At 51.7% G+C, this 22780-nt stretch overlaps 1 protein-coding gene across 2 annotated transcripts in view; it reads left to right on the top strand.

The window, feature by feature from the left end:
• The window catches only part of RIMS3 (regulating synaptic membrane exocytosis 3), a 40298-nt gene extending 18955 nt beyond the window's left edge, over positions 1–21343 (top strand). For both annotated transcript variants that reach the window (XM_074934309.1, XM_074934310.1), the window contains exons 3-7: positions 14311–14452; positions 15294–15406; positions 19002–19103; positions 19862–20001; positions 21131–21343. In XM_074934309.1, coding sequence (XP_074790410.1) covers positions 14311–14452; positions 15294–15406; positions 19002–19103; positions 19862–20001; positions 21131–21343 — 710 coding nt within the window. The remainder of the gene's footprint in view (positions 1–14310; positions 14453–15293; positions 15407–19001; positions 19104–19861; positions 20002–21130) is intronic.
• Positions 21344–22780: the final 1437 nt, after the last annotated feature.

The raw sequence follows: 22780 nt of genomic DNA, 5'->3' as shown, positions 1-22780 counted from the left end.
GTGGGTAAAATTTTCAAAAAGCGTGTCTAAGGGGAAGATGTCCCTGGTCACAGAAGGAGGTGGGGCACCGAACTCCCATTGATTTTCTGTAGCATAAGGTGTCTAACTGCCCTTTGTGCCATTGAAAAGCCTTCCCCAAAGTGATTTAGGAGCCTACGTTACATTGACTTTCACAGAAATTTAAGTTCCTGAATGCCAAAGTCACTTTTGAAAATGGGACCTATGGTCCCAATCCTCCAAGGTATTTAGGCACCCAACTCTTATGGAGAACAATCTAGGTGCCTAAACACCTTTGAGAAATCAGACCGTTAGGCTCTTTTGAAAGTTTGACACCCCCTCTCGCCCCTCAGCACCATCATTAGGAGCGCCGCCTCCTTGGTCTTTTGCAAGTGAGCTTGAAATGAAAGGGAAGAAGAATGAATTGGATGGAAGAAGCTAGGGGCATTTCCCTCAAACCCTTCCAGAACCTACACTGGGAAAGAAATGAAACTTCCCACTCGCATTAAAGATCATGATAAATCTGCCCAAACGGCCTCTCCTTCCAGCTGAGGGACACTGAACAGAGACTACATGCAGGTCACTGGTTTTTAAAACCACATGGTAGTGTAGACAGATCCAGTGTCGGGAAAGTCTGGAACTCTGACCTTTCTTGGTATTAAAACCAAGCTGGGGATTGTTGGAGGCTTAGGGTTATGGTTACACACAAAAGTTGTACCATTTTAACTATCTCGGCATAGCTAAAGCAGTAGCTCCCTGCAGTATGAACATAGGTGTGTGGGCATAGAGGCGCCTTCTACTGGTATAGGCTATTCCCCTAAACGTACCAGTATAAGGCATCTTTATAACAGCACAGTTGTATCCACACTAGTCGTGGCATTGATCTAGTTATTTTGGTAAAGGGCCAGGAAAGGTGCAGACCAGGTTATGTCATCTAAATGGGATCAGGGCTCCAGTGCTCTAGGCCAATGGCTCTCAACCTTTCCAGACGACTGTACCCCTTTTGGGAGTCTGATTTGTCTTGTGTACCCTCAAGTTTCACCTCACTTAAAAACTACTTGCTTACAAAAGAGAAGAATGAGGGGAGATTTGATAGCTGCTTTCGACTACCTGAAAGGGGGTTCCAAAGAGGATGGATCTAGACTATTCTCAGTGGTAGCGGATGACAGGACAAGGAGTAATGGTCGCAAGTTGCAGTGGGGGAGATTTAGGTTGGATATTAGGAAAAACTTTTTCACTAGGAGGGTGGTGAAGCTCTGGAATGCGTTACCTAGGGAGGTGGTGGAATCTCCTTCCTTAGAAGTTTTTAAGGTCAGGCTTGACAAAGCCCTGGCTGGGATGATTTAATTGGGGATCGGTCCTACTTTGAGCAGGGATTGGACTAGATGACCTCCTGAGGTCCCTTCCAACCCTGATATTCTATGATTCTATGAAAATCAGACATAAAAATACAAAATTGTCACAGCTACGCTATTACTGAAACGTGTCTCATTTTTACGGTATAATTATAAAATATATCAATTGGAATGTAAATATTGTACTTGCATGTCAGTGTATCGTGTGGTCTGTATGAAATTTTAGTTTGTGGTGACTTCGCTAGTGCTTTTTCATGTAGCCTGTTGTAAAACTTGGCAAATATCTAGAGGAGTCGACGTAGCCCATGGAAGACCTCTGTGTAACCCCAGGGGTACGTGTACCCCTGCTTGAGGACTACTGGTCTAGGCACTGTACAGACAGAGTAAGAGACAACTCCTAGTCCAAATGGCTCTAAAATTCCCATGCAGAGGCAAATTGCCTATGAAATTGCTATGGAGCATTAGGAGCTGGGGTAGAGTTTATGCTGCAGATTGGAACCCATTGACCAAACGACTCAGATAAATTTTGGGCCAAATCCTGAGATTTTTGCCCTCTGAGGTTGGGACAACCCTGTAGAAGTCCGTGGGAGCATTGCCAGCATAAGCCCCGAGTAAATTGCTCGGGATCTAGTTGTAGTTGTTTCTCCATGAAACCTTCATATAAAAAGTGCTAGTGGGAGGAAGATGCTAATTCAGAGAAAGAACTAGTCAAATATTGTGGCTATGGGAATTTTTAAGTGCTCGAAATAGATCTTTAAAAGAAGCTGGTGAGCCCATCTAGCCCCGGCATTTTCTCTGAGTTACTGCTTTTTAATTTTGGTTCTTGTTGGCATTTCATGGTTCAGTAAAGTGTGTTATATAGGGGGAAGGAGTTAATTTCGAGCCGGCAAGCCTTGCACATCTGAGATGTTTCTGAAGGGTTATAATTATCCTAGAAAGCTAAGCAAAGAGCATCCAAAAAACAAAGCTGGGCAAAACTCCACCCAGAGACAACAGACTCCATACCTTCTCGGGTCCCCTAGGACGGAGTGGGAGACAGTCTAATCCATGCAACAAAACAAATGGTCTGGAAGAACTGACTCTAAAGGCAGCCCCCATTCCCAAAACAAATAGGAGCTCAATTTTTCACCAATGTTCTAAACTGAAAAATTTGTCAGTGCATCTGTGCTCCACCCACAGAGCAAAGAGCCAACACGCAGCATCAGCACCACTTAAACCCCTGCCCCCCCCCAGGCCCTATTTTGAGGGGGGACTGAAACGGCACAGAGACCTTGTGCGGGCCCCTCATTCGGGGGTGAATTCCATCCACAGTCACCGGCTTTGTGTGCCTAAATATGGGTCTCTTGAATGTAGAATGGATGCGCTTGCAACTTTGGCAGACAATTCTCAAGGCCCGCTGAACCACGGAGCCTTCCAAATGGGTAGATCTGAATCGGTGATACGCACACACCCCACCCTTCCTGAATAGCAGCTGCCATTTCACAGATGGACTCTGCAAGGTGGGAAAAAAGCCGCAATTGACCGTGAAAGTCAGGAAACAGGCTGGGGCATGGGTGTGCGCCGAGAGAGCCAGACCTTTTCCAATAGACCTGCTCCTTCAAAAGGACCAGTTTCTACGGGTCCAGAATAGGCCTGCCCGCTGCAGGAGCAAGGTGTGAGAGTTCAGAGGGGCCCGCGAGTTGTCCATGAGCACACTGTTGCTTTCAGCACCATGGACAAGACTCAGTGACACAGGGCTCAGCAAGTTCGGCAGACGGAGGCGTTTGCAGGCTCTACTGTAGAGAGAGCTTCCGGGAGGGCTGCTGGAGACCTAGGTCCAGACCCGTACAGGTATTTAGGCTGATGGAGCCAGGCCCTGCTCCCTAGGAAGAGTGCCTGTAGGGTTGGTGGGGCCCACGTGCAGAGGGGGTCACCAGTGGGAGGCTCACAACCAACCTAGACAGCAGGATCAATACTGTGGAGGTGATTTGGGTTGGCACCTGGCCTATCTGTCCTAGTGTGTGTGCCTGTCTTTCCCATGCATGCACACAATCTCTGTGGGGCAATAGATCTCTCTGCCTGCCTGGCAGACCCCACTCCCTTCCTCACCCCTACAATCTCTTGCTTCTAGCCCTTCCAGCAGGGAAATCTCTTTGTGGAGAACCTGGCCTGAAATTCCTTTACAAGAAAACCTAAAAGTCACAGGACTGATTGTGATTAAGAGGAGCTCAGTTGTCGTGGTTTTCTCCCCTAACATCCAGGGAGCTCTCTATTAGAAACCACCACTGTTTGGGCTTAGTCCAGCACCCACATCAGAAAGCCACGCCATACCTGGCACTATCCTGAGCCCCCTGATTGGCAGCTTCAGAGGAGCCAAGGGCCATGGAGAATGGCCTGACCTCCTGGGCAGGGGAGGGCTGTGGAGTAGTTTCACTCCTGCTGCCTGGGCTTTACCTGCTCTGGGCTGGAGAGAAGACATCACTATCCAGGGGTGTTGATTCAGCACCTTTCACCAGCACTACAAGTTCTCTACACCACACCCTGCTGCTGGGGTTGCTCCTTTAAGCCCCGAGGGTGCAAGAAACTGGGGGGGAAGGAGGGCAGTGGATGCCTTTACTGGCATCCTGATAGTATAACTGGCTCTGTTGATAATAAAAAAACTTTAATCTTTCTGAGCATGTCACAAATCTTAATGCAGATATCCCCACAGCACCTCTGTGCAGTAGAGAAAGGCCATTATCTGAGAGACTTGGCCAAGATTACGTAGAGGGAGTCTGTTGTCAGAGGATGACCTTAAACCCAGGTCTCCCAGCTCCTAGGCTAGTTCTCTAACCATTGGGCCATCCTCCTTTTGCTTGTTTGACAGGGCAAATCTCAAATCTAGTAACGGGGCCAGGGGAAAACAGGCTTGGCAGGATGCACACAGCTGGAGAACCTGTGTTCTGCACTGATCACGCTCTCAGAAATGCTGTGGCAGAAACAGAGGACGATTCCGGTTGGGCATCATGAATGGGCAAGACTTGCCTAGGAGGAGGCTGAAAAAAAAAATTGGGGCTGTTTATGGCTGAGAGAGGAAACAAAGCTCTTGAATCCTTTCCTCCTCTGCTGAGATTGCCACGAAAGGGACCCACTGAAGTTTTGCAACAGGAATACTTGGAGCTAGACTGAGATCCTAGCAACTCATTTCAGATGAGAGGGAGGGTCTGACAGCCACAACTTTTATTCTCCCAGCCTGGGCTGGGTTTGATCTTGCAACCTGAGTGAGAAAGAGTTCTCTCTTATTCGTAATTCCCCAGCTCAGCCAGGCTCCTAAACTAGCCCCCTGACCACAGGGGTTTGAGAGTCCAAATCTCAAGTCCAGTTTTGAATATGGGCAGTATGGGTAGCTCAAGTCCCTCCTGATGAACTGCTGAGCTGAAATTGAGGGATTTCCTCTTCCCCTATTTACTGGGGGAAATTCTCTGGGCTGGGTGGTGCAGAAGGGCCGACTAGATGATCATAAATGATCCCTGAGAGCTGTACAAATCTATGAAACTTCAACACAACTCAGGCCGAAGCCTTTTAGTCTGTTTTGTCCATTTCTTAGCCCAATTCTGCTTAAAAACTGCTTAGATTAAAACAAAATGAAATAGGCCCTCAAAGAATAAAGATGAGTTCCGGCATCCCATTGCTCATAGTGACTAGCACTCGCTCATGGGTGCATTCCCACAGGAATCAAGGCCGCCGTGTATAAGTACAAACCCATGGGAGTAAGGGTTGCAAAACCTGGCCCGAAGTTAGTAGGACAAATGTGATCCATTCCAGGCAGAAGCCATGGTGGATCTCCAAACACACACTAGACAGAAATCCAGTTGTCGGGAATGGCAGTTCCTGGCTGCCTTTCTCATCCATTCTATTCACTGCCATCCATCCCACTGCCTGCATCCTCCTGCCAACGCGTTCTGACCCTTTTGACACTTGGCTCTAGCCAGGATGTAATTGGGGTGGAGAAAGGGAGATTTAGCCGATCAATAAGTGTCACATCCCTGAGTATATATGGTATCCCTGAGTATATATATATATATATATATCTCTATCTTTGCATCACAGGCACCAACCCTCTGCTATACTTCAAGGGAGATAATTATGGGTAATGAAATTTACCAGTCCGGGCTGGAAGCGTTTCAAATGCCAGAATAGCAACAGGTGGCCTGGAAAAGAGATTGTCCTCCTGCATTTGTTTGCTCATAGAAGCTCTAATTCAACTAAACGAAACCCCCATAATCTCCAAGTCCCCTTCCACAGCTTTACCCATCCCACTGCCTCCTCCCCAACTAATTTCAGGGAGCGGGGAGTTCAGACCACAACAATAAAACCAAGGCCAACAATTGTGAACCTGCCTGCTTGCAGCGAGGACTAGCAGGCTGCAACTCAGCTGGCTCATTAGGTTACTTCTGCCCAGCTCTGCCTGATCTGGGAGCAAAGTCTTTCAAATAAAGAAAACTTGAAACAAAAACCTTCATAACAAAGGGTTCTTTTCTTCCCCGGGTACCTCGGCAGGGCTGCAGCTTTCCAGGGTTCCTCCATGGCTGGAGCCCAAGTTGGTCTGGACTCTGTCTCCATTCTCCTGGCTCAGAAGGGACTAGCCAGCAATTCTCTCCCCACCATAAGGGGACAGGCAGATTATATACCACTCTGCTTCCCAGAATTTGCCCTGATTGACAGAGAGAGAGAGAGAGAGAAGCCTTGCCCCACTCCACCCTAAAAGGCTCGTAGTCCTGGGCCCTAAAAGGAACAGTGGCATCATTTTTCCCCCAGACGCCAACTGTTATCCCTGGATGATTTCCTCTCTCCCAGCATCTGCCTCTGTTGTTCCCTCGGCCTCTGCTTGCCCCAGAATGCCTGAAACATGGTAACCTGGCCCCGAGACGTCCCCATTTTGCCTTAAAGGGCAAGCATACCCCATTTCTCAATGCCTACTCATTTTAGGTAGGAACCTCTAGCTTCCTATTGATGTCCGTGGGATTTGTGGGTGATCGGCACCTCTGAAAGTCAGTTCACTTTTATTTAGATGCCTACATTTGGAGTTAGGAGCCTAACATTGGGTACCCAAGTTAAAACAGAAAGTTGGCCTCACTTCATATTAGAGCTAGTCCATAGAGAGTGAGTATTTCCAGAGACAACTTTTTAAATGAAAGATTTTCCCTGTTTTTCCAGGGTTTTTTTTCATAAAATTTTTCCATCTTTTTAATGGAAAAACTGAATTTTGGGCATAAAAAATCAGAATATTTCAAAGGAAAATATTTTTTTCACAAAGATTTCATTCCATCCCCCTTATACTGTGTATATATAAAAAGCCCTTTTAAAAATGATCAGAAAAATGTGTGAGTTGAAAAATGTCACCAAGCTGTACTTCTAAGAAAGACCAGACACATGGGGCCTGGTTCCTAACAAAGGCCCTGGCTTGTGGGGCATTTATTTAGAAAGGAAGGATCGGCTAGCGGTTCAAGTGTTGGACTGGGACTAGTGTCAGTTGCTTACTCTGCCAGACTTCCTGCGGGACCCTAGACTCCGTTCCCAATCAGTGACTGGGGAGAATATCATTGTCGTACCTCACAGGGGTGTGGTGAGCCTCAATCCATTAGAGAGAGTGAGGTGCTCATACACTATGATAAGGGGGCTGGAGAAAGCGTAGAAAGTGATTTATCAAAGCTGCCCGTCTCACTCCAGACAAAGAAAATGAACCAAAAGCCCCAGGTACAGGCTGAGTTCATCCCCACCAAATGGACTTGTCAAATCCAGGTCTGCATCAGCTTGCAGGAGAGAGATGGCCAGGGAACCCCATCTGTCTTTGTCCAGCTGAGGGGAGGCCCCCTCTGTTAGGATAACAGGACCCAGCTGCTCTTCCAGGCTTCCCGCTGGGTATTATTTGTATTTCAGTCATGCCTAGAAGCCTCCCTCAAGATCAGGGCCCCATTGTGCTGCTGGGGAGGAGGTGGAGAACTCGGGTCTCCTGACATCCATGCTAGTGCCCAATCCACTAGGGCAAGCCAAGAGAAGCTGCTATGCCTTTTAAATCCCAGCCAGAGGCCTCTCCTTTCATACCCTGCAGGGTTTGAGGTGGGCAGTTGGGTCCGGTGTGGGGCTGGCCCCTGTGAGCCTGTGCTCCCCCCAGGACAGTGGCTGGCACTTTCCCAGTGAGTGGGTGATGCAGATTGTTTGTGGGCAGGTGGTATGTGGACACAGGCCCAGGTTTATTGTCTAGTCAAGGGAGCTGAATCATGAATTATCGGCATACAGGTACTGTCATATCAGATCAGCCCAGTGTCTCGTCTAGTTTCCTGCCTCTGACATCGGCCAATGCCTTGCGCTTTAGAGGAAAACAAAAAAGGGAAACAATCTCTTTCCACTCCTAGTCCCATAATGCATCTGGCTAGTGGTGCAATGCAGTATATGGGAGGGGGAGGGCAGGTTCCTTCCTGACCCTGGCAGCAATCACCGTAGGCCCTGAAGCATGAAACTGGTTTGGCCCGATCGTTATCTTTACTTGTGTCGATACAAATAGTAATGGTTCAAAATACGGAAGGGTGGATGGTCTAAAGAGCAGAGCAGGAGCCAGGGTTCTGCTGTGACCAGGTGTAGGAGACCCTGCATGGTGGTTCCAGTCAGCTCAGGCTGAGCATGTCAGCCTGGGAAGTAGAAGACCAGAAAGCACCGCTGGTCTGTCTGTGTCCAGCAGCCTCTGCTGAGAGGCCCCTATAATCATTACAGCCACATCCTGTCTCCTCTCTGCTACGAAGGATGCTACAGGTTCTCTTCCAGGCTCTGCTACTGACTTACAGGGTGACCTTGGGCAAAGCACAGCCCATTCAGTGCCTCAGTTTCCCCATCTGTAAAAGGGGGATGGTGGTACCAATCTATTTCTCCGAGAGATTGTGAGGCTCAGTTTGCGCCTGCTTATGAAGAGCTTTGAGACTCGGCTGAAAGGTGAATCGAATTAACGGGGTGGGGTGTGGGGCTGTGTGTCTTGTGGGGACAGACAGACTGATGGCGGGCGGGGGGGCTCAGCCATTGGGCAGGGAGCTGGAGGAGGGCGTGTTGGTTTTCATTTGCTCAGTACACGGAACTGTCCACGTGTCCTTGGGCCTGGGTCTCTCCCACTGGCTCTGAGTAACTGGATCCCAGCGCAGAACTGGCTAAGGGTCACGCCCTGCCCGCCCCCCCCATGCACCCATTGGTTTCACTGAGGTCAGGGGCAAATTCAGCCCCACTGAGCCTGCAGTACAGCTGGCCACCTTGCACCCCTTGGGTGGCCACATAGCCATGGCCTCGTGCCCCCCGGAAGGGGGCCTCCTTTCCTTGCCGAAGAGGAGGCTTCGCAGCCCCCCCTAAACCCCCCAGGTGCCTGATGAATCACTGGCCCACCCTGCGGGTGACTGAGGGACGCCAAAGCGAATTAGCATCAGCGCGGGGAAGGCAGGGCATGAACCAGCTCGCGGGGGGGGGGGGTGAGGCGAAGGGGGGGGTTGGCGGGAGAGGGGAAGGTTGCCATGGTAACCTGTGACTGGACCATGAAGGTTGTGGGGGGGAAGCTCATGTAAAACGCTGGTCAGAAATAATCTGGGAGCACGAGGGGCCGCGGGAGTGCCCGTGCGGAACGGCGCACCAGCCTGGCCTGGCTTTCTGCCACCGCAGCTTCACCTGGCTTGCTCCTGATTAGCCCCACCTGGCCACCTTGCTTTTCCTTTGGCGGGGGGCTCGCTCTCCCTCTCTTCCCCTCCCCTCTGCCTCAGGCTGCAGTGGCTAAGGGAAAACTGAGCCCCAACCCCTCCGCCCCTTTCCTGCCCCTTCTGCTGAGGCTTGGGCAGCGGGGAGTCCCCGCAGCTGGAGAGGCCAGAGGTCAAAGCCCCTGCCGATGTAACCCCATTTGCACCCGCAGAATATGGGGCCTGGGAGTCTGAGGCTTTGCCCGCAGCTGGCAGCGAGCCTCCCGGCATGGGCAGCCAGACTCGCGCTAACTCGGCGCAGGCTAGCGAGCCGAAAAACGGCAGTGTGGAGGTCGCGGCTCGGGTGCAGCTCAGGAGCTCAAGCCCCCCGCCCCGCCCTGCCCTGCCCTCTGGGTCTGAGCTCAGGTGGCTCCCGCAGAGGCAAACCCTGGCGTTCCTCTCTCTAGCTTACAATTCTGCAGCCTTGTGACACCTTCCGGCCACGGATCCTCCCGCCCACCGTCGTGTTCCCCTACTCCTCGCCGCGAAGGCCTCGTAACCCCACTGCAGTAAAACCAGAGTCTTCCCGGACCTTCAGCCAGCTCGCTACGCTTCCTGTTAACAAAGCCCCAACTCTCCTCCCTCGCCCAGTAGGGGCACCCCACCCCAACCAGCTCGGCGGCCGGTCCGGGTGCAGGGCTGCCCGATAGGTCACGGGACGTGGCAGAAGAGCCGCGGATGTGCACATCACGGTGAGACGAAGCGTCGTTTTCTCCTCGAGGTTCCAGCCGTTCCTCGGAGGTCGTTTTGCTTTGTGTTGTTCCTGCCCTGCCTCTCAAACGCCCTGAAGCATGTGAATAATCCATTGGTCAGAACGGGGCTGTTCGCTGCGCGTAAGGGAGGGTGAATCAGACTCTTCGCTCCCCTCTAGCCTTTTCCACCCAAGGAGTTCAGCACTCTTTTGAGACCCGGATTGATTTCAGCTCTCACTAGCTCCCGGTGTGGTAGGAAAAGACAACCACCCCCATGAGATAGATGGGGAAACTGAGTCACGGGGTGGTGCAGTGACTTACCCCAGGTCATGTGCTGAGTGAGTGGACAGACCCAGGATTCCCAGCTGCCTGCTTTGCTACACCCTGCTTCCTTCCGTCTCGCATTCAGGGTACGTGGCCCCATCAGGCTGCTGAGCTGCAGGAGGGCTACGCATGTGAGTTGGGCACAGGGAGACGGCTCTCTAGGGCTCCTTGAGTTCCCAAGGGCGCGGAGGAGCGAGAAGCCTTGCGACAGCGGCAGTGAACAGGACAGTATAACAGAGTGATCCCGGCATGCATAGGGCTATGCCAGCTATATGCCTAGCCCAGCCCAGCAGCTGCCACAACAGCAAAAGCCTCACCACCCCGGGACACCTCACTGGGTGTGTATGATGCCGCCTTGCCCATGCAGAGGGCAGGGGTGCGGGAGCCAGGAGGAATGACGCAGGCAATCGTCCTGTGTGCCTGCATGCGTGTTCTCCCCTGGCACCCTCTGGCTCTGGCAAACAATACGAATCAAGAGCCTCAGCTGAGCTCGGCGGACCAAAGCAAGGATGCACTGGTTGTCTACGCCAGTGGTAAAGGCTTGGCACCCGCCCCCTGTGCTGGGGTGAATTTCACCCCCGATGAAAGGATAAGAGCACCCCCTGCCCCCAGTCAAAGTCAAAAGAGCTGTGGCATAAATGCAGGGCCCAGCCTTTCCAGACCACGCCTCCCTGCCAGCACCTGTGACCCCCCCGAACCATCCAGCCCGCAAGAGCAGAGCAAGCAGCCCCTGGGCGGCTGCTCCCATGTCGGCCTGACGGCCTCTCAGAGCTGGATAAGGATCCAGCCATATCCAAGTCCAAATGAGGGATGCCACCACTTGCAGAGCCAGCGCTCCCGGCCCTGCTGCATCAATGAGTTTTCTCAGTTGCCCCTCCTCTCTCTCGTGTCTCCAATCGATCCGTGTTCCTGCCTCTCTTGAACCCGAGTCCATCCCAGCAGGGAGGAGACTCTGGGGCTGGCTGTAGGGGGTCCCACTGCATTGCAGACAAAATTACCATGGCAACACTCGCCAGGAAGATGCTGCACAGAGGCAGAGTCAAGCTGAAAGGGAAGGGGGTGGGGGGAGATGAAATCAACTCCAGGCTTCTTTGGGGTGTCCTCTCCCATCTCCCTCTCGGGCCCCGCTGCAGGCACTGGCTTGCACTCCCCTCCTCCTTTAAGAGTTTACCGGGGAGAACTGGCTCTACATTTGCCTCATCTCAAAATAAAATAAAATAAAACTGTCATCCAGGGAACAAGATTCCCCCATATTCAGTGCTGGCAGGGGACCCAGGTTCGATAACAGTCCCCTTCTCCAGCCTTGCAAAATTGCTCTGACAGCTGGCCAGCCCACGTATAAAAATCTCTTCACCTACCCTTTGCCTTGGTGACAGTGGAAAATTGAATGGTGTTTGACTTGCCCATCAAAAGGAGTTACTAGCCCCAGGCAAGTAGAATTTTGCAAGGTATCGGGCTCCGGAACCTATGTCTGTGTCTGTTTATTTACGAGCTGGATCTAAAACTTTGCTGAGACTGGGAAATGTTCCCCAGTGTTTTGGTGTCTTTGCTCTTCTGCATGCTTGGGGTTCAGGTGCTAGACTGGAGCGGTTTGGATCAGGGCTTTCAGTTCAGCCCTATATACTCACCATTTGCAAAGTTTAGACCTGGATTTTGGACAGGATTTCAGACACCCCTCCAGCTCCAGCAATTTGGTTTGGATCCAGCTCAGCTTTTGCCCAACGCCAAAGTTCCTGGGAGTTTAGTGCAGCATCTGAACCAAACTGGGGACTTTTAGAAGGTCCCCATAAAACTCCAGGTGGTTGGGAAAAGCCCTCGACTGTAAGTGGGTTCAACCCAGCAGCCATGGGGCCCTGGACAATTGCCCTGCTGGCTACCCCCTAATGCTGGCCCTGGCTTTTATATGCAGAAAATCAGATGCTGGGCTCACGTTTGCTCACGAGACGACCCCTTTCTCAGTGAAGAGGCGAGTGAGCACATGAAAATCAGCCTGGATGGCTTTTGTTTTTGGTTTTTTTGGGGCAAAGGTTGCATAAATCCCAGTGAATAATTTATCAAAGGCCCAAGAGCAGCGGGCTGGGAGATGGGGATCAGAATCTTGTGGTGGAGTGCTTTGGTTCTTTCATCTGCTATAAAGTGCCCCCCTCCCTTGGGGTCTGTAGGGCAGAGAGCATTTCCCATTGGACAGAGCAGCCGCCCCACTCCCCCTCCCCTCCGGAGAAGGAAAAGGTCAGTTGTAAAGGGCAGGTAAACAGCAGATCTGAAGCATCTCAGCTTGAGCGTGATATTTCAGGGGAGCATTATCCATCATGTAACTGGCAGAGAGCTACAGCTCCCCTGCTGGGGAAGGGACAGGCAGGTGGGAGCCAGCGTTTGCCCATCTCACTCCTTGGCAACATTACCTGCTGTGTTCCACCAGCCAGCCAAGCGACTGGGTGCTCCTGGGAGTGAATTCCATCTCCTGCTTGCTATTTAGGAACCTGGGCAGTGCCAGGCTGCATCAGACCTGGGCCCCATGGCTCTGATTGCCCAGTACCAGCTGCTTTAGAGGAATCATAGAAATGTAGGTCTGGAACAGACCCTGAGAAGTCATCTAGTCAAGCCCCCTGCACTGAGGCAGGACCGAGTATTATCTCGCCCATCCCTGACAGGTGCTTGTCTAACCTGTTCTTAAAAACCTCCAGAGAGGGAGATTCCACAACCTCCCTAGGGAATTTGTTCCAGCTCTTAACTACCGTGACAGTTGGGAAGTTTTTCTTAATGTCCAACCTAAACCGCCCTGGCTGCAATTTAAACCCATTGCTTCTGGTCCTATCCTCAGAGGTTAAGGAGGACAATTTATCACCTTCCTCTTTAGAGCAACCTTTTCCCTACTTGAAGACTATTATCATGTGTGTCTCCTCCTCCCCACCCAGTCTTCTCTTCTCCGGACTAAAAGACCCAATCTTTCCTCGTAGGTCATGTTTTCTAGACCTTTCATCATTTTTGTTGCTCTCCTCTGGACTTTCTCCAATTTGTCCCCATCGTTCCCAAAGTGTGGGGCCCAGCGCTGCTGGCCGAGGCCTTACCAGTGCTGAGGAGAGTGGAAGAATTACTTCTCGCATCTTGCTTACCACACACCTCCTAATACAAGGCACAAGAAGCCTCGAGTGGATAATTCCGTGCTAATCTGCCCCCAAGAGAAGCTCCTTTCCAAGGCCCATCCGGCAGAGATTGGCCCATGTCCCCAAGCAGGATGTTCACATCCCTTCCAAACAACTTGCTTTTAGCCCTCAAATGTACCTGTGGATACTCTCGCTAGCCATCGAAACACCCGTCCTTTTGTTTAATCCTGCTGAGCCCCTGGTCCTCAGTTATTTGACTCTGTTTGAGTTTTTATACTGTGCTCATCTCCATGGCATCTGAGTGCCCTAGGCTCTGGCAGTGCAGCGAGAGAGGGGACGAGCATCTGCTGTGTGTGGTTGATTTGTTCGTCGCTTCCTTCCTAGGGGGAAATTGCATGTGGGTTTAGTTGGGTTTTTTTTAAATGACAATTGTTATTTGTTTGCTGGGAGGAGCAAAGGCAGGTTGCACTAGGAGCAGAAGGTGGCGAGATCTGAGATGGTTCCTGGTTGCTGGGGGAGTGCATTCCAGTCCGGGAGGAGCCCCCGAGGAAGTTTGGTCTCCTGCAAAAATGAGTGTTACCGTTTTGCCATGCAGTTCCCTTGGACCGGAGGAGCAGAGCTGCATCACAGTCGCACCTCCAGGCCCCAGCCAGGGACGGGGGCCTAGGCGCTGTACAAACACCATCCCTGCTGCAAAGAGCCATCTGCCACTTTTTGTATCAGAGCTCAAAGTACTTGGCAATCAGTTAACCCTAAACCTCACCTCAGAGGGGGCTATGGTCCTCTTCACTTTAGAGATGAGGAAACCGAGGGGGTAGTGACTTGCCCGAGGTCGATGAGAGAGCTGCAGCTAGAACCCAGGAATTCTGTCTTGCTGTGCTCCTGCTCTAACCACTAGACACCACATCCCTCATGATGCCACCTGGGGTGCCTGTCCCAGTAGGGTGGTGTCATGTTGCATGCCCATGTACCATCAACCCCTGAAGGACGAGGATGGGGGTGCAGGGAGCATTGTGCTGACTGCTCTCTGAAATCTTGCTGTCCGGGAGGGGGAGTTTCTTTAGTTCCCAGCCCACAATTCCCCAACCTGGCTTATCTGCGTGTTTGCTTCCAGATGGCGGCCCAAAGAAACTGCGCAGTACCATCCGGCGGAGCACGGAAACCGGCATCGCGGTGGAGATGAGGAACAGGGTTACCCGGCAGGGCAGCCGGGAATCGACTGACGGCAGCACCAACAGTAATAGCTCCGACGGCACGTAAGGCCCAGGGCGCGGGGTGACCGGCCCTTTACTGCATGGGACCGGAGGGGCGGGGAGCAGGGCGCCATCCGAGCACCCCGACTGATCCAGCGAGGCACAGAAGCCCTGCTCCAGTTCTCCTTTCGAAGGCGGCACTCAGGCTGTCACAGTGGGTTGGAGGAAGCATGTACTGCCCCGAGGCCGCTCTCCTCACAGAGGGGGAGGATGCTGGCGGCTCTGCTGTTCTCCCACGGGGCACAGCTTCAGAGCAGGGCTAATGTCAGCTCTTCTGGTGCCCCAAATCAGACCGAGCCCGTGGGCCCCCAGGCGGCGTGCAGAGCCAGAGCTCTCGGTCCCGGCTGTCATCTGTGCCTATCAGCATCAAGCCAGTGCTCTCTGACAGAGCCTCACGACCCCCTGGGGTGATGATTGCCCGGCTTTCAAGCACCCCAGATCCCTGGGCACAGAGTGTCAGATCAGTCTGGAGGTTCCTCGTGCTGAGTTCACAGGGTCCTGTAGAAATCGGAGGTAGCGATGGTCCATTGGGGGCTGTCTCCTCCAGGGCAGGGTTGTTCCCTGTAGAGTCTTCTGTGCTTTGTCCAACCGCGTTTCTAATCCATACATGGTGGGTATCCTACCAGTGCCCTGGGAGGGTCCGTTCCGCAGCTGATGCCACTGTCAGCAAATGGTAAGGGAGGTTTGGTTAATTCATGTTCGCTCCGTGCTTTGAGATCCTCGTGCAAGGCACATTATCTCTGCGCAAAGAACTATCGGCTGGGAAATCCAGTGCTACCCGGGGGCTTGTCTCACCCATACTGTCCCGTCCCCTCTCTTCCCCCCCCCCCAACCTTTATCTCAGATTCATTTTCCCCATGACCCGGCTGGGAGCCGAGAGCCAGTTCAGTGACTTTTTAGACGGGCTCGGGCCGGCGCAGATAGTTGGCCGGCAGACACTGGCGACGCCTCCGATGGGTGAGTGCTCACAGCTGGAGTGGGTGGCCCAGCCCAAGGGAAGAGGGGAAGTTGTTACACTGGATTAGGCTCCAAGCCCTGTGCCTGGCCCGTGTCTCCTAGTGGATGGAGTTGAACACCCGGATTTCACTGTAGGACTGCCGGTGACTGGCACCAAGGTCAGGATCAGGCCCTGACCCTGCCTCCCACGGGGTTAAGGGAAGTGGGTGTCTGTGACCTGTCTGGTGGGAGCTGGGCTGGAGTCGGGGGGCTGACGCATGCTTTCTCAGTGAAGAGGCGAGTGAGCACATGAAAATAAGCCGGGATTGCTCTCCAGGGCCTGAAGCGAGACCATTTTAACGTCACAGCTGTGTCCCAGCCTGAAGGAGGGACCCAGCCCAAAACAACAGACGGGGAGGCCCGATGGGGTTCATTTCTCTCACTGGGTCAGGCTGGGATCTGAAAGGGACTGAAGGGGGCTAGGAACCAAAATCCCAGTTTTATAATCTGCCTCGAGATCAGCCATTGCCAGGGTCACTGACAAACCAGCAGCGGTGCAGGAAGGGCAGCGAGGTGTCTGGGCTAGGACACAGGTGCCATAGGAGCAGACAGGTGGCCCCTTTGGGTACGGAAGAGAGTGCCGATTTCGGTATACATGTGGCAATGCCCAGATACTGCAGAGGAACCCGTCCTACCCCAGTGAAGTGTTCCATAGCTGGGATTTCTCTTGAGATGTTAAGCTGGGAGGAGCACCGTGCTAGGACAACGATTGCAACTGCAAATGAGGTGAATACCGGCCTTATTCTGTATAAAAGAAAATGATCCTTTCACCTTGAGTGAAGCAGGTCCTTTTCTCTGTAAGCCCCTGGCTTAAGTTCCATACTGCCTTTGAGTCCTAAGGATCCCACAGCCTATATGCAGCAGCCCCGCAATGCGGCCACCTCTGTGGGGGAGGGCAAAGAGGGCAGAAAACATTCTTCAGAACAGTGGTGGGATGATTTTTGAGGAAGGGCAGTAGAACAAAACTCCTTCCCCAGGTTCAGCAGATCTTTTATGTACGCACAGAACAGACAGGCCTTTGATTTAATTGGAAAGAACAAGGGTAGGCGGGGTGTGTGTGTGTGGAATTTCACATTTTCACTCCCCCCTCCCCGTTTTCTTTTAAGTCAAAATTCAAAATTTCCATTCAAGATTTTTGCCCCAGATTTTGAATGTTCAAAATGCAGCTGGTGGAAATGTTCTAAAGACCAGTAGCTGGCATGGTGCCTGTTTTCCACCTCAGCAGGATGAAGGGTCGAGCTGAGCTGGGTGGGGTGGGGTGAGGAGGAAGAGGTGTTTCATGCCTAATGTTTGGAAGGTGAAACCCTCCTCTCCCTGGTTAAAAAAAACACCATGAACAAACTGACCCTGACCCTGATTCTGTTTTCACTGAGCCTGGTGTAAATCAGAAGTAACCCCTTTAAAGTCAGTTGAGTGTCACTGGTGGGAGGGAGATCCGAATCAGACCGGCTGCGTTTAAAGTACTTTCCTGGCTTTTCTATAGCAAGTTTGGGGCTGAGGGAGAAAGGAGGCATTTTTCTTTTCCTTAAGGCCATTCATGTGGGCTAAGTCGGTGTTTCTCAATGACCACTGCATGGACCTGTGCAGGTCCCTAAGATCTCCCTGACACAGTTTAGGAAGGCAGCAAGCCAGACCCTGGTATCGAAGAGATTGAGAAACACTGGGATAGGTGACACCCCCAAACCATAACTTCCTCTCCACCCTGGGATTTTTCAAGAGGTGAGACCCTGCCTGGCTCTCAGCTCATTCTCTGTCCTCATCATCCCATTCCTTATGGTGTCCCCTGCTCCGAGTCCGACGCGTTTCTGAAATGCAAAGTGTGTCTGAGAATTTCCAAGTTCATCTTGTTTCTCTTAAACTCCGGCATGACACCAACAGCCCCCCCGTCCCCTTGCACCGCCCCCCGCTCCCTCCCCTGGGCTGCACCGGTGCGACGGGTGCAGGCCGTAGGCCTCGCACACACCGGTGGAGCGACGGGGACCTACCTCCATGCACATCCCAAGGGCTGTACCTGCTGGGGCTGCTGCAGACGTCGTAAGTGGGAGACCGAATCCGTGTCGTGAGCTTAAAACAACAAAAAAAGTTCATTTTCTTTTGTTTTCCTTCTGGTTTGTTTCTTTCTTTCTTTCTCCGTGGTGGTTTCTGTTGTTCATGTCGTTCTGGGCTTTGCCAGCCGAGTTGCCACATCCTCACACCACCAAGCTGAGAAATCGCATCGTCTTTGCTTTCCCTTTTTCTTTAACAAACCCACCTGTTCCCCCCTGCAACTACTGTCATGGTATTTCGTTTTTCTCCTTTGGCGCCTAATGCTTGAGAACATGCTTTCCTCAGCTGCCCTCTGCTGGTCAGCATTTTAGAAGAGGGTGGGGGAGAGGTATCTGGGTGGAGAACTTACTAACTCACTTACTGACAGAGGGAAGATTCAGGGTTTGTAAACAGAGGGCTGGGGCTAACCCTGGAGATGCTACTGTAAAGTGTATGACATGGAATCGGGGGCATGCCAAGGGCCCGTCAGAAATACCTTTGAGTCCGGCCCAAAAGGATACGGACCATCTCTAGGGTTGCTTTCATGGGACTCAAAAAGGGCTGGAGGAACTGCATTATAGGCAGGGAAATTGCCCACCCCACATCTGAAGGGAACTAGTTGCTGGGTACTCAGCCAGGCTTGGGCCCACAAGGACACGCAGTGTACTGAAGGTAGAATGGAGATGAAACCCATGCTCTCTCCACCTCCTCAACTTCTTGGGGCAGCCCCAGTATGTACATGCCATGCCGAGGAACTCCCCTTCCCAAGGCATGGCTCTGGTTAATCTTAGCATATTCACCCCCTGGCAAGGGGAAAGCTCCCAAAGGGCTGATTAGGGGTTCAGAGAGGGTGTATCTCAAAATGGCCTGACGGCTACAAAAGTACATGGACAACTAATTGAGTTGTCGGAAAAGCAGGAGGAACAAGCTCTCTCTCAAACCAGGGGAGCCTCATTTTTAAAATGCTACAGCTGGATTTCCAGAGGGTACAACTCACCTGAAGTTGTGGACGCTTAGAAATTCCGCAGAGCCAGCCATTGATGTCTCACGAAGTTGTCCCAGTACCCTGACAGCACGCTCAGACCGGCACTCAGGTGCATGAAGCCCATTGCATGTCGCTCTTCTCTGAATTATCTCCCCTGTTTCTATGTTGTTCTGGTAACAAGATGCCCAGAATTGAGTTCCGGGTCCTAGACATGTTCCCATCAAAGCTCCCTTGAGGAAGGGGTTAGATGGCTCTCCTGTAATGTCCTGTCTTCTCATCAACTCCACGTTCTTGTTGCTTTCGTTTTGCTGTCCCCGCCACCCCTGTTGCAGCTGTTTCAAGACATTGGGTGCTCTGGGACTTGCTCTGCAGTGCACCTGGTACTTTAGAACAGGGTCCTCAGAGCAAGGGAGCAGAGGACAGTGGAAGCCCCAGGCCAGTACGCAGGCGAGTAAGGGAACGACATGGATGCTAACTGGGAGGGCGGCCATTTGTCCCCGACACAGGATGGGACCCCTGAGTCTCACCTCTCCCCTTCTGTCCTAGGTGATGTCCACATTGGGATGATCGATAGGAGTGGGCAGCTGGAGGTGGAGGTGATCCAGGCCAGGGGCCTCACCCCAAAGCTGGGTTCCAAGTCCATCCCTGGTAGGTATCTGTGTTAACAAGCCTTAAGGAAGAGCCAGTGGAATCCAGAAGCTTTGGGAAGGTGTGCGGTGAGGGTGGGGTGGTATGGGAAGGAGTTCATGCCTCTATTTTGCTCTTGATAGTGTTGCTTTATGATACACCCCAATAACAGGCAGATGCTCCCCCCCATTCCTTGGGGCTCCCCCTCCAGTCATGCTATGGTTAGTCCCTTGGGTCTGGCTCTGCCTAGAGTGGGCAGCAGCGGGTCTGGCTGGCTGAGTGCACCGGCGTTTCACCACTGCAGAGCCAGGCATTAACACAAATAACCCCCATGACCGGGGGCAGTTAAGGTTGTTTGACAACCCACACACCTAACACAAAACCTACCCAAAAAGGAAGTGAAAAATCAAAGCTACCAGCACAGTACAGCCTCTCTCCTCCATGAGAATGCATCACAATACAGCAGGATGTCAATAATTCAGCACCCCTTCCCGAAATTCCTGGTGCCCATTCCCCCCTGCCCCACCAAACAGACCAGACGTCCCTCACCCATCCCTTCTGCATAGCTCTGGGAAACTACAGAACACACACACAGGGCTTGGGGAGGGGGTCCCGGCAGGCCAGCATCCTTGCGGGAGGCAGAGCTCTGGTTGAGGTGTGTTCCTTGCAGTGCTTGCCTTGGTTTCTCCCGCTGCAGATGAGGCCCAGTGCCCAGGTGGTTCTGCTGAGGATCATCACAGCTGGTTTGCATCTGTGCTTCTCTCTCTTTTTCAATGCAGCGACTTATGTAAAAGTTTATCTGCTGGAGAATGGGACCTGCCTGGCCAAGAAGAAGACCAAGATGGCCAAGAAGACCTGGGACCCATTCTACCAGCAGGCGCTGCTCTTTGACGAGGGCCCACAGGGCAGAGTTTTGCAGGTGAAGTAATCCTTTTTCAAGGGGAGGTGGGCAAAGACCACTTCTTAAAGGGAAAGTTGGACATCTTTGAGGAAATGCCCCCAGCAGCAGGTGCCAGATCTCCCCTATTCATTGGCTGTAAAAAGACCCAAACATCTGGTCTTTGACTGGGGGAGCAGATCCATGAACGCTTCATTTGAGGGAAAGGGGAGGGAACTGGGAGTCTAGATTCCTGGGTTACATCCCAACTCTGCCCCTCACTTCCTCCCTGACCATGGGAAGTCCCTTCCCCTTTCTGTGTCACTCCTTGGCACCAAGGGGCAATAGTTCCTGCCGTATCATGCAGGGGCATGGTCATCTCTCATATGCTCATTCATAGAGGTTTGTAAAGTGCTTTAAGATCCTGGGATGGAAGGGACTTTTGACCTTTCCCTCGATCAAGTTGCTCATGGGTACACACATGGCATCATTTACCTTAGTGCCCACACCTTATCGGTGGCCAGGATGGCTGTGCGCTGAGGTGCAACATCAGCATCCAACTGGGTGACCATTAGGCTGAGTGAGGGAGAGCTCAAATGTTGAAGATGCTGAGATCCTGTGGGTCCCATTGGAATTGCAGGTACCCAGCGCTTCAGAGAGGCAGGTCTTGAACTGTATATGTTCATATTATGGCAGTGCCTCATCCAAGGGCAGGACCTGTACAGACCGGGCGCCATACAGACACTAAGAGACGTTCCTCGCTCAGAAATGGCAGGCAGCACCTTGCAGCCAAGATCTCATATCGTTTTACAATCATTTCTCAGTGGGGTAACATCTTCACAACATCCCTGTGACATTAAGGCTATAATGCCCCATTTTGCAGTTCGGTAACTTGTGGCAGAGAGAGGCTGAGAGACTTGGTCACGGCTGCACGGAATCAGTGTCAGAGATGGGAATATAGCACCCCCATTGTCTTGATTTTGAAATTCATTGCTCATGCCCCTAGCTCAGATCCCCCCTCAGAATAAGACAAGACGCCTTTCTGGTGTGACGCACCTGGCTTCCCCCAGGTAAATGCTGGGGGACGGGAGAAGAGTCCCAAGGTTTATATGATGCATGGAGCCCAGTCTGGGACAGGTTCAGTTTAGCTAATGAGGGTTCTTCCCTGTAGGTGATCGTCTGGGGAGATTATGGCCGCATGGATCACAAGTGCTTCATGGGAATGGCACAGATTGTCCTGGAAGAACTGGATCTCTCCAACATGGTCACAGGCTGGTACAAACTCTTCCCCACTTCCTCGCTGGCGGACTCCACCATCGGGCCTCTGACGCGTCGCCTCTCCCAGTCCTCTCTAGAGAGCTCCACAAGTCCTTCTTGCCCCTAAGGGGCAGGGCTCAGGGCGGGGGTGGGAGGGAGGGAAGGAAACAAGCTGGCCTACCAAAACGTTTGGTGGTACGGCTGTAAATATTCTGTGTCTGGTTTTGTTTTGGTTTTTTCCCTCCCTGAAACGAGCTGCTCTCGACATGTTCCTCGCCAGCTGCAACGTTCCACCGCGCAGGCAGGGGACTTTAAACGAGAGGGGAAGGGGGCGGGAAGGAGAAACAAGAACACACTTGTGACGCAGAACAAGGGACGTGACTGACTGACAACTGATCCCAAGACTGTTACCGCATCTCATCGAGTCATATTCGGAAGGAGTCAAACTGTGGACCATATTTCTCATCTGAACAGCTAGCGGGAGCGTCTTGGATCCGATTCATTCAATCCCACTGCAAGTAGCATGTTAACTATTTTGTTTTGCCTCCGTTCTGTTTTCCTGATCATTGAGGGAAAAATAGCTTTTTTTAAAACAAACAAAGAAAAATGAATATATTCAGCACTGCTACTTTTTGTAATGGAATGTAGCATTTTATGATATTATGTAGCCTGCCATGCGCTAATTTAAAACACATTCTCTCTCTCTGCAATATCTAGGAGGGACACTCTCCCTACCGACAGGAACCATCCGCCAGTCACTTGCTGTTTTGGTAGATTCCTAACACAAATCTTGCAAAGTTGAGCAAGCAATCTGTGGATCACTTTTTTTCTTGGTAGCATGTAGCCTGTGACAAGTGACTCTGCCAAAGCAGTAGGGGAAGAAAAAGATGCATTTGACCTGACTGTTATTTAAGTGTATTATGGTTCTGACTTGATGTTCCACCCCCAAAATGTAATGGACACCATGCCTCATACACCAGTTCCAACTAGGAGGAGGTGATGCAACGGGAAGATTGCAATGATGGTTGAATTGAACTCCTAGTCAGTCTCACCTTTGCTCATTCACCCCCAGGCGAGGTCCAACTTGTAGCTGAAAGGTGTCCACGCTCCATTACTGCATTTCAGGGAGCAAACAGAGGGTTTGTCAGAACATATACCACCCGTAATCAGAAAGAAGGGCTGAATGCACCTTTTTCCAACCCTCGATTCATTGGTATGCTGCAGGGAAACATCTCAGTTGTATTCACTGTGGATCTGGCGTAAGGGTGACGGATAGGTTACACAAAACAAACTAGATGTTTTGAATTTATTACGATGAATGTTTTTTTGTTTTGTTTTGTTTTTAAAGCAGCATTCTGGTTCCCAAAGAGGACCAGTTCTTGTAGCAAAACCGAGAATTATGGAAGCTTTTTATGAAGGTGCCTAATGAAATTTGCTGAAAATACTCAGGGGAGACACCACTAGAAACTGCGGTTTCTTCATTAAAAAATAAATAAAAATTACACGACTGTCCTGAAGGATCAGTTTCCAAAACCAAGAGGTGGACAAGTGGTCAGACTGGAAA

The sequence above is a fragment of the Natator depressus genome, chromosome 19, assembly GCF_965152275.1.
Source record: "Natator depressus isolate rNatDep1 chromosome 19, rNatDep2.hap1, whole genome shotgun sequence".
In the NCBI taxonomy this organism is placed as follows: Eukaryota; Metazoa; Chordata; order Testudines; family Cheloniidae; genus Natator; species Natator depressus.
The sequence above is the reverse complement of the archived record's forward strand: the minus strand, read 5'-3'. Positions and strand labels throughout refer to the sequence as shown.